General features: G+C 60.1%; 1 protein-coding gene across 7 annotated transcripts in view; it reads right to left on the bottom strand.

Moving 5' to 3' along the window:
• Positions 1-10,811, bottom strand: part of NADK (NAD kinase) — a 31,630-nt gene that overhangs the window by 1,826 nt on the left and 18,993 nt on the right. For 6 of the 7 annotated variants that reach the window (XM_023215124.1, XM_023215126.2, XM_023215128.2 and 3 more), the window contains 10 exons: positions 9,298-9,381; positions 4,598-4,727; positions 3,913-4,021; positions 3,669-3,754; positions 2,780-2,882; positions 1,627-1,781; positions 1,369-1,468; positions 1,136-1,293; positions 656-738; positions 23-167 (listed from right to left, as the gene is read on the bottom strand). In XM_023215124.1, the coding sequence (XP_023070892.1) occupies positions 23-167; positions 656-738; positions 1,136-1,293; positions 1,369-1,468; positions 1,627-1,781; positions 2,780-2,882; positions 3,669-3,754; positions 3,913-4,021; positions 4,598-4,727; positions 9,298-9,381 (1,153 nt within the window). The remainder of the gene's footprint in view (positions 1-22; positions 168-655; positions 739-1,135; positions 1,294-1,368; positions 1,469-1,626; positions 1,782-2,779; positions 2,883-3,668; positions 3,755-3,912; positions 4,022-4,597; positions 4,728-9,297; positions 9,382-10,811) is intronic. The other variant, XR_002732211.1, reaches the window with a different exon arrangement.

Below are 10,811 nucleotides of genomic sequence, written 5' to 3'. Positions count from 1 at the left end.
CCTCCCCCTCCCCCTCCCCCTCCTCCTCCTCCTCCTCCTCCTCGAAGTGGGCTTGCTTCTTGCGGACGTTCCAGTGCAGGCACTGCGCGAGGCTCTCAAACCAGTCGCTCACGGGGTCCCGCACGCAGATGGAGGGGAGCGGGTAGCATGAGGTAGTGATGCTGATGCTGGGGCGGGAGAGCAGCCGCCTGAGCCAGGGCTTCCAGAAAGGCCCGCCCCAGCCAAGAACCCTCCCTCCCTCCCCAGGAATGGCTGGGACTCTTTTCCTGAGGGGCCGGGCAGCCCCTCCCTGAGGCAGGGCCTGGGACAGAGCCACCCCAGGTCCTGGAGGGAGCGGTGCAGGGAACTGACAAGCTCTGCCCCAAGGCCCTCAGGAGTGAGGTCCCAGGAGGTGGGGGAGGGCAGGCCTCATGCAAGGGTGGGCAGCTGTGCGGGGGGGGCACCCTCAGGCCTCTGCTGGGGTCACGCTTGCATGTGCCACCGTATGTGACCTGCTGCCGCCGGCACGGGTGCCCTGTGACACTCTAAGACCCAGGGACTCAGGCCCTGTGGTGCTCCAGGGGACAAGCTGTGTCTACAGGCCAACCCCAAGAGGGCAGGCGCCGCCCAGGGAGGAGGTTGGCAGGCAGTGCCCAGCCCGGCCTGCAGCCCACACCTGTCTCCGTGGCGGATCTCTTGTCTCTTCCGTCCATCGAAGGACACCCATGCTGTGTTTCTTGCTTCAGGTGACAGCATGATCTGAGGGTCAAGCAGGGAGAGGGGTGGGCCCCCCGCTGTGGGGAGGACATTTCCAGGCACCCACCCCCAAGTGCTCGCCAGAGGCCGAAGGTTGGGAAGCTCTGAGCCTGCCTTGTGGACGGTGGAGTGCGCATCTTACAGGCACTGGCCCAGCTCAGCACCGCCAGAGACCAACAACGGCGGGAAGCCCCGCAGACCCGGGCCCCGGGCACCTGGGTGGACAGATCTTGGGCACCAGCAAGGCAGGCTTGCATCTGAGGGCACAGACGGCCCTAGGATGGTAAGGCCATGTCTGAGGCTGGAGCCAGCACGGCAGAGCCGAGCGCTAGGTCCGGGCTTTGTGCTGCACGGGGTCAAATGACTCACAAACCGGAAAAGGAGCGTCGTTGGCTCTGACCTTCAGCTCGACCCCTGCGGGGACCACGATGGGCCGGAAGGACAGCGAGTGGGGGCAGATGGGCGTGATCATGATGGCCGGCACGTTGGGGTGGATCATGGAGGCCCCGGCCGCGGCCGCATACGCCGTGCTGCCCGTCGGGGTGGACACGATCACTCCTGACAGGGACAGGCGCAGGCGTCACTCCCGCCCGAGGGACGCTCAGGGCCCCAGGACAGCGCTGCGGGCCTTACCGTCGCCCTGCACCGTGGTGATGAGGTGTCCGTCCAGGTAGACGTCCACGTTGGACAGGTAGGAGGAGGGGCCTCTGTCAATCACCACCTCATTCAGGACCTGGAGGGTTTGACAGCATTGCACACTCGGCGGGTAGGGCCGCACAGCTCACAGGCACCGCCGTCCCACCCAGCCGGGCTCTGCGGAAGGCCCTCGCCCCTGGGACCCAAGTCCCCCCACCCCGGGCCCCTCACCGAGGCCGAGGCACCTCCACTCACCTGGTACTGCATGGCCTGCTTCCCGACATCCATGTCCAGGCCCGCAGGCCGTGAGCCGTTCTCACCCAGCCCGTTGTGCACCGTGGTCTTCTTCCCCCGGAGCTCCTTCACCACCCTGACCTTCAGCCGGCTCCGAAGAACAACAGCTGCGTTCCCTGAGGTCCGGCGGGAGTCAGAGGGCATCAGAGGGCACGTGTCAGAGGGTGTCAGTGGGAGTCAGAGGGCGTCAGTGGGAGTCAGAGGGCGTCAGTGGGAGTCAGAGGGCGTCAGTGGGAGTCAGAGGGCATCAGTGGGAGTCAGAGGGTGTCAGAAGGCGTCAGAGGATGTCAGAGGGAGTCGGAGGGTGTCAGAGGGCGTCAGCGGGAGTCGGAGGGCGTCAGTGGGAGTCAGAGGGCATTGGAGGGAGTCAGAGGGCTTCAGAGGGCATCAGCGGGAGTCAGAGGGCGTTGGAGGGCGTCAGTGGGAGTCAGAGGGCGTCGGAGGGAGTCAGAGGGCGTCAGAGGGCACGCGTCAGCAAGGCCGGCAGGGTCGGGGGCCCAGCCCAGGGAGGCCAGCGGGGTTAGGGTCCCTTTCTGCTCCCAAGTTGACACTTCTGTGCCTTTTTTTTTTTTTTTTTTGAGACGGAGTCTCACTCCATCACACCGGCTGGAGTGCAGTGGTGCGATTTCGGCTCACTGCAACCTCTGCCTCCTGGGTTCACGTGATTCTCCCACCTCAGCCTCCCAAGTAGCTGGAACTACAGGCGCGCATCACCACGCCCAGCTAATTTTTGTATTTTTAGTACAGACGGGGTTTCACCGTGTTGGCCAGGATGGTCTCATCTCTTGACCTCGTGATCTGCCCGCCTCGGCCACCCACAGGGCTGGGATTACAGGTGTGAGCCACCGTGCCCGGCCGACACTTCTGTGCCTTCTGAGTGAGAATCAGCTCACTTCTGCCCAACAGGCAGGGAGACTTCAACCTGTGATCTGCTGAAACTTCTCAGTGTTAGTAAAAAAAGGTTTGAACCACTCAAGACTTAGAAATCCCTGAATCTAGAAACCTTTCAATGTTTGCTCCATGCATCATTAAATAAAACAAACCCTCCACAACCAAGCGAGACGACAGCCCCAGGATCAGAGCTGCTTGTGGGCTCCAGAACATTCCAACTCACCCTCTATCACCTGAGTAACTTGGGACTGAAAGTTCTCAAAGCTGAACGGGGTCAGAAAGCCCAGGGAGCCCAGGTGGAAGGCCATGACCGGAGGGACGCTGCCCTGTGAGCCGACGGAGAGGTCATTCAGCGCCCAGGCCGTGCACTCCCGCACCACCCAGCTTTCCACCGGCACCTCAGGAGGGACCCAGCTCTGCGGGGACGGCACCTCTGACCCTCTGCAAGAGGGACTGGCCATGTGGACGAGCAGAGGGGGATGTCCCAGGCCAGGGTGGGCTGGGCCACCAGGGCCAAGGTTGGTGTGGGGAGCTGGTGAGAAACAAAGGCAGCAGAGCTGAGCAGCCCCCTGGGCATGGAGGGCAGGGGAGCCAGCGGGGGCGGGTGGGAGGCAGCCTCGGGGTCAGAGCCTCGCGCCCCACAGGTGCTAACGGAGAGATGAGGAGGAGAGCAGGGTGGGCTGCGGGCATTCCCGGGTGTCAGCAACATGCAGCGGGCCAAGGGCAGAGCCAGGGTCCCCCCACAGTGTGACCCTACAGCCCAGGGGGGGAGCCATGCTGCCGAGAAAGCAGGAAGAAGAGCTCAAGGGAGGCCCGGAGAGGATGGGCCAGTAGACAAGGTTGTTTCCCAGGACCTGCTGCCCTGCACCACTCCCTCCTGTCCCAGGCGGGCTCTGGCCACCCCCAGCTGTAGCACTGTGTCCACACTGCCCCTAGCCCCACCACTGCGCCCCACCGGGACGCCACCATGGGACTCGGTGCTGGCCGCTCTAGATGACTGCTCTCACATACAGCTATAGGCTGAAAAGTAACGGAAGCCGTGGTCGCAAGCCCCTCGTCATGCAGCACCTAGACTAGAACCTGGTGCGCGTCCGGAAACGTCAGCACTTCACCTGGAAGAGCGAGGAAGCGTACAGCAGCGTCCCGTCTCCCCCCAGGCAGATGATGAAGTCTATCTGATTGGAAATGTCATCATAATCTAGGAAACACAAAGCCAAACCAAGAAGAGGCTGTCACACGGCGGCCCCTCCGCGGTACAGTGCGCAAACACCAATGATGAGGGCAACAGTGCCAGAAGCTTCCGCTGGGGCAGGGAACTGTGCTGGAGAACCAAGGACAGAGCCACCGACAGCCCACCTTCTCGAAAGGTACAGAATTTCTTCTTCACTGCCCCAAAGCTTTCATCGCTGGCGATGGCCGGGTCTTCCAGCACTTTCTTTTCCACATACACGATCATGTTGTTCTCCTGGAAGCAAAGTGCCAACCTGCTCATTCCACCTGCAGACCCCACCCTCCTGCAGGGAGGTTCCTGACTCACGGGCGTTGGAATCAGAGACCTGGCACCGTGGCCTGCATGCCCGCCCCTCCCAAGCTGACGCTGAAGCTTCATCACCAATGCACCAATTAGGAAGCAGCACCTTTAACAGATGATTGGGCAGAGGGGCTCCCTTCTCAGGAACTGACTAAGGCTGTTATTTCAGTTTCCCAGCTCTTTCGTGCCGCGCCCCCCACGCCTGCTCTTCTGCAGAGAAGACACGGCAGGAAGGCCCACGCCAGATGCAGCCCCTTGATCTTGGACTTCCCGGCCTCCAGGGCCATGAGCCCATCCAGCTCATTGTTGATCACCCAGTCTGGTGCTTGTCACGGCAGCACACACAAACCCAGACACGTGGGCAGATCCCTGCTCGGTCCCCAGTTCCAGACAAGTAGTCGTTTCCCAGCACTCGAGGTGGTTCCCGTGGTCTCACGGGGCAGCGATACGGACGGAGGCCCCCCCACAACTGCGTGTGCACCCCAGGCCGTTCCCCCCCGCCCCGCGTGCCTCCATGAGGTGCGTGCAGAGCTCCTTGAACGGCTGCAGTAGGCTGGCGTCTCTCATCTTCTTGATGACAAGGACACTCTTCGGAGACTTGTTCCACGTCAGCCGCTGGCTTGCAGGGTCCTGAATGTGCCTTTAGGGGAGGAGAAAAGAGTTCACACCAGCAGTGATCTCCACCTTGTGGAAAAGGTGTATGACTTAGAAAAGAAAAAAAAACTTTAAAAAGGTGTTTTCACCTCCCAGGGAAATGCACTCAGTGGCCACGGGCAGGGCTGAGGGTCGCACCGGTACTCCCAGCCACCTGGTGCCAGGGGCCTGGCCACAGAGACAGGGTCAGGGGTCAGTAGGATCCTGAATGACCACCTCTCAGCTTCTTGGCCCATCACACGCAGGCTCAGGCCCACGCTCCCTACCCGGGCACCGCACTGACCCAAGCACACACACCGCTGCCCTTCAGAGCCCCCAGCCGCTTGCCTGCCTGGCTCATCAGTGACGCTGGCGGGGCAGAAATGACCACGGAAGCCCATGGCCGGAACACTCTTTGCTTGGTGCCCTCCTCGGGCCCCCACAAAAACCCAAACCAGCTGATGTGGGGATTCCGTCCCTAGGATCCCCTGCACACGGTTCGGTTTCTGGCCCCACATGAGCCCAGGACCCCTCAAGGACCCGCTTCCTGCCCTGCACACAGCTCACTGCATCCCTGCATGAACGGACTTTAACCTCACTCACTCTCACAGTAAAAATCACAGGTTTAAAAGTCTGTGGCAGCCCTGACACAGCTGCCTGTGCTTTGCTGGCTCTGACCCTGACACTGTGCCCGGTGTTTCTCCACAGGCAGGGCCCGCCCCAGTGGGATTCCCATTACCACGTCAGTCACAGAAAGCATCCCAGCCCAGAACCAGGAACACCCACCACGGAGCCTGCTCCTGTTCCCAGAAGCCAAGAGAGGGCGCAGCGGGGCTGGACACCGTGGTCAGCGCTTACCACCTGTCCTCAGCCCCACGGGGCGAGTTCTTAAACCACCGCGCCGGCCAGCTAGTTCCAAGTTGCTCAGTCGAGAAAGCTGCTGCCTGCCATGCCTCTTCCCAGCAGTGACTTCCCCGGGAGTGTGACCGTCCCACTAACAACCCCCAGAACCACAACACAGACGCCAATGGCAGCCACAGGGCCATGGACCTCAGCCCGTCGCTCGTCAGCACTCACCCTGCACAGGCATTACTGGGAGGCGTGGGGTCGCTCATACCATCCCCTATGAGTTCAGCACCTGTCCCGGGTCACACATGTGGCTTGCGAGGCGGCCCCTGCCTGCTGGGAGCCAGCCGGCGTGTCCACAGCATCCAGGCCACACTTGGCGAACACACGGCTGCCGCATCGGCATGGTCCTGACTGCGCCCACACTAGAAGCCTAAGCTCTGCATACTCAAAACTCAAAGCAAAACGCAATTATGATGCGACTTGGTAAAGCTGTTGTAAAAGCACCTAAGTCAAGAGCTTCCTACACTTATAAAAATCAAACAAAACCAAACCCAGTTTCCTCATTGGTCACATGGTCTTCCTGCTTAATCCCTACTGAAAAGAAGTCCTCACTTCAGCAGCAAAGAGGCCACACTTCAGCTCCCTGCTCCTAACTGAGCCGGGCGGGACCAAGCCCTCTGTTCCCATGGCCTCAGACCTGGCCAAGTACCCGGCCTTCAGCCTTGCCCAGCGCTGCGCCAGCCACTCAGGCCTGCGGAACCGGCTGGGCCACAGGGATGGTGCCCTCAGGTCACAGTCAGGTGGAAGGGCGTTCCCTCCTAGCCCCCTCCCAGCCCCCAGCCCGCTTCGTCACTCTGCTTGGCTCTGGCCCAAGGGCATGCAGGTGGCTCACAGTCCTCTGGCCTAGTCAGCCAGCAAAGCCCATGCCCTGCACATGACTCCCCTGCTCTCCTTCCCATGGTCACCACTGACCCAGTGGCCCGGCCTACACCCATTCCAGCCCTGAGGCGCAGCTGAGCCCAGTCAGAGCCACTGGCAGCAGCGTCGTGCACGGGCCTAGGCACCCACTGCTCTGCGTGACCACAAACCAGCACCTCGACCTCTTCCTGGATCACCTGCAAAGCAGGACACCAGCCCTTGCAGGCACACAGGGCTGTGGGTATTGCAGAGGGCAGGGGGTGGCGTGAAGCCAGCACGGCCACAGCCTGGCCCACCTAGCCAGTTCTGAGTGTCTCACACATGGGTGGCTACACACACTGTGACACACGGACACTCACGCACCTCCACAACATGTGCCAACCAGTTCCCTGGACAACAGAACAGGAAGCAGGTGCCCTCCTCGCCAGCCCCCCACAGGCTCTTGCTCTGGGCTATCAGGGAAGACGTGAGGTCAGACGCATGGGAAGCCCCGCCCTCCACAGTGGGGATGGGAGGTGGGAGGTTAGGATCCCAGACACACAGAGGCATGCTCCCATGGGAGGACCGAGAAAGCTGCGTGCCCCTCAAGGCTGCCCCACAGCCCCACCACCTCCTCCTCCTGCTGGGCTGTCTGACCTCGGGCAGCTCGGGGACCACCAAGTGCGCCCTGGTCTGAGGGCTAAGGCAGAACATGCACCCTTCCAGTGACCCCGGCCCGGCCCAAGTGACTGACGGCTGGTGAAGGCAGTGGCTGAGATGCGAGTGATGAAGGTGCGGCTCCCCCAGGACCAGGAAGCGCAGGGAGGGCACCAGGCAGCGGGGGTGGGGGAGGGGTAGAGGCCAGGGGGGTGCCAGGGACAGCAACCGCCGGACGGCAGGACGGGGCTACGGTGGGGCCGGGAGGGCAGTGGAGCACTCTGGGTCACACACGTGGCTGCTGTGCAGGGAATGGATGGTGAGGCCGCGGCGAGCGGTCAGCAGTCCACACAGCGGAGGGCAGCTGGGCAATAGTGCAGGGGAGCTGTTTGTATATTCTGGGGTCAAAGTGACAGAATCAGAAGATGGACTGGATGGGGGAATGCAAAAAGGGGTCAGGTCCCCCGCCTCAGGCATTTGGCAGCAGTGACAGGTCACAGACACTCCAGGAACCAGCGGCACTGAGAGGGCTAGGCCTCAAAAGCACGAGTGCGAGTTACTTCCATCCTAAGGGGCTGCCCTCAGTGTCTGCAGGCGGCAAGGCCGACCCCCATCCTGCCTGGGACGCGTGCCGCCACGGTGCCCCCAGTTTGCAGAGCAGCTCCTTGGATGGCCCCCCCATGGCTCGCCTGGACCTGACCTTCAGTGACAGCCCAGGGCTGGCTGGGGCCTCTGTCCCTACTGTACGCCCCCAGCCTCCACTGCACTGGTGCCTGTCAGCGAAGGGCCGTGCAGCGGCCGCCACCAGTAGCCCAGAAAGCGCAATGACACGGCCGTGTTGTGCTTTCTGGTCATCAGTCCCCCAGCAGCCCTCGCACCGGAGCACTAGGCCCTCCCGCACGGTTCTCCCTTGCAGAAAGTGAAGTGTGCACGACTCCGTGGAGGAGGAGGCCCTGAAGAGAGCTTGTTCTGCACAGAGGCCGGAGAGCTGAGGCACCAGTCCCAGAAGCAAAGGCTTCTCCGGGGAAGAGGCGATGACGACATCTACCAGGTGCAGAATACAACTCTCAGGGCCAGCTGGGTGCTCACTTCTTCTCTTTGGAGACGGTCTTGCTCTGTTGTCCAGGCTGGAACGCACTTTGCATATTCACAGCTCCCTGCAACGTCAACCTCCCAGGCTCAGGTGATCCTCCCACCCCAGCCTCCTCAGCAACTGGACTACAGGTGTGTGCAACCATGCCTGCTACTTTTTGTATTTTTCTTTTTTTGAGTCTGAGTCTTGCTCTGTTGCCCAGGCTGGAGTGCAATGGTGCGATCTTCAGCTCACTGCAACCTCTGCCTCCCAGGTTCAAGCAGTTATCTGTCTCAGCCTCCCAAGTAGCTGGAATTATAGGCGCCCGCCACCACGCTTGGCTAATTTTTGTATTTTTAGTAGAGATGGGGTTTCACCATATTGGTCAGGCTGGTCTTGAACTCCTGACCTCATGATCCACCCACCTTGGCCCCTCAAAGTGCTGGAATTACAGGTGTGAGCCACTGCGCCTGGCCAATTTTTGTATTTTTTGTAGGGATGGGCTTTCACCATGTTGCCCGGGCTGGTCTCAAACTCCTGGGCCCAAGATCTGCCTGCTTTGCGCTCCCACAGTACTGGAACTGCCGGTGTGAGCCATCGCGCCCAGCCCGGATTATAAATCTTTACACATAAAGCCCAGATATCAGATCTATCACTGTTACATGTTTTCCATAAGACACTGTGATGGGCCTCCAGGCAGAATATGTTGACAGACTAAACCATCAAACAGCAAACGCAACCCACCCCAGAACTCTCACTCTTAGAAACAAAAAAGCAGCCCTGAGGATCTCACACGGATGCCGTGCCCACGGGCTGTGACCCGGTCTCCAGGCTGCCTGGTGTCTGCCGCCCATGACCCCGGCTTGCTTGCCATCCACTTTCTCAAAGCCACTGGAGAAGCCACGGCTGGGGGGCCCCCGCTCGGATCTGCACTCAGGGGGCTCAGGCAAGATGTCCATGTGGCTTCTTTCTTTTTGTTTAAATGACCTAAACTAAAACATGTACTTCTCACGTGAAGTGCTAGAATCTTCCTCCACATAGCGATCCCACAACTCCACCCACATCCCAAGGACTCCCCCGACCCACAGCCCCCGGCACTCACATGATGGTCTGGGGGTTCTGCAGCACGCAGGCCTTTGGTCCAAAAGTGGTCACCGGGCATGGCCCATGGAGAGAGCGTGTCCTCCTGTGGGGAGAGGGCAGTGTCAGAGCCTCCAGAGCCTGAAACCAGACACGCAGTGACAGACGCAGACACAGAGGAGGGTACACGCTAAGGCATACATGCAATGGGAAAGATGCCAACTCCATCTGCCCAGCAGACACACAACAGCCCTTGGAAGGTTCTGCCCAGGTCCATGGCTGCACTGGAGCGGCACCTGTGAGGAGCACGCATGGCCACACACCCCTGAGATCATGACCCAAACCGGGGAGAGCTGCAGCCCAAACAAGGAAAATGGAAGGGCCAGGGCCAGCCTGAGATCAGAATTCCTCAGTGTCTCCCCAGGACCCCTCTCTAGATCTGCATTTGGGACTCAAAACCTTAGACAACATCTCTAAATCGTCTAGATTAAAATTCTAGCAAAAATGTTCACTCTGGATTCATGTCAACAGCCAGGCACAGCGGCTCACACCTGTAATCTTAGCACTCTGGGAGGCCAAGGCGGGCAGATCACGTGAGGTCAGGAGTTTGAGACCAGACTGGCCAACATGGTGAAACCCCCATCCCTACTAAAAAAAGAAAACTTAGCTGGGCGTGGTGGTGCGTGTCTGCAGTCCGAGCTACTTAGGAGGCTGAGGCAGGAGAACTGCTTGAACCCAGGAGGTGGTGGTTGCAGTGAGCCGAGATCGAGCCACTGCACTCCAGCCTGGGTGAAAAGAGTGAAACTCTGTCTCTAAATACATAAATGAATGAATGACCCTGGATGGACGGATCAACAACTTTTCTAGTGATTTAAACATGACCAGGTCACAGTCAAATCACCCAGCCAGGGGCTGTGGCAGCTGCATATGTCCTGGGGAGGATGCTGTCAGGACCCCTGCTCTCATCAGGGTCCAGCGCTGAGGCTGCCCTCGTCCTGGGTGCCCAGGAGCCTCCCAGTCCCTTCACACACCCAGAAAACTCGCACACAGCCGGCCAAGCAACGGCCCAACAAAATCCTCAAGTCCCAACGCAGAAGCACGGCTCTCTGCTGCCTCGCAGGCTCACACAACCCCCGAAGAGCCGCTGTGCCACGAGGGCTGTTCCACAGCGCACATGGCGTGGCCACCAGTGGTCATGGACTTGTTTACCTTGGCCTTTTAAAAATTGTAAAGTACAGGCCGGGTGCGGTGGTTCACGCCTGTAATCCCAGCACTTTGGGAGGCTGAGACGGGCGGATCACGAGGTCAGGAGATTGAGACCATCTTGGCTAACACGGTGAAACCCCATCTCTACTAAAAATACAAAAAATTAGCTGGGTGTGGTGGTTCATACCTGTAATCCCAGCACTTTGGGAGGCTGAGGCAGGAGGATCACTTGAACCCAAGAGGCAGAGGTTGCAGTGAGCCAAAATTACACCACTGCACTCCAGCCTGGGCGACAGAGCAAGACTCCACCTCAAAAAAAAAAAAAAAAAA

Source organism: Piliocolobus tephrosceles, chromosome 1 (assembly GCF_002776525.5).
Source record: "Piliocolobus tephrosceles isolate RC106 chromosome 1, ASM277652v3, whole genome shotgun sequence".
Lineage (NCBI taxonomy): Eukaryota > Metazoa > Chordata > Mammalia > Primates > Cercopithecidae > Piliocolobus > Piliocolobus tephrosceles.
This window is presented reverse-complemented; position numbering and strand designations above follow the sequence as displayed.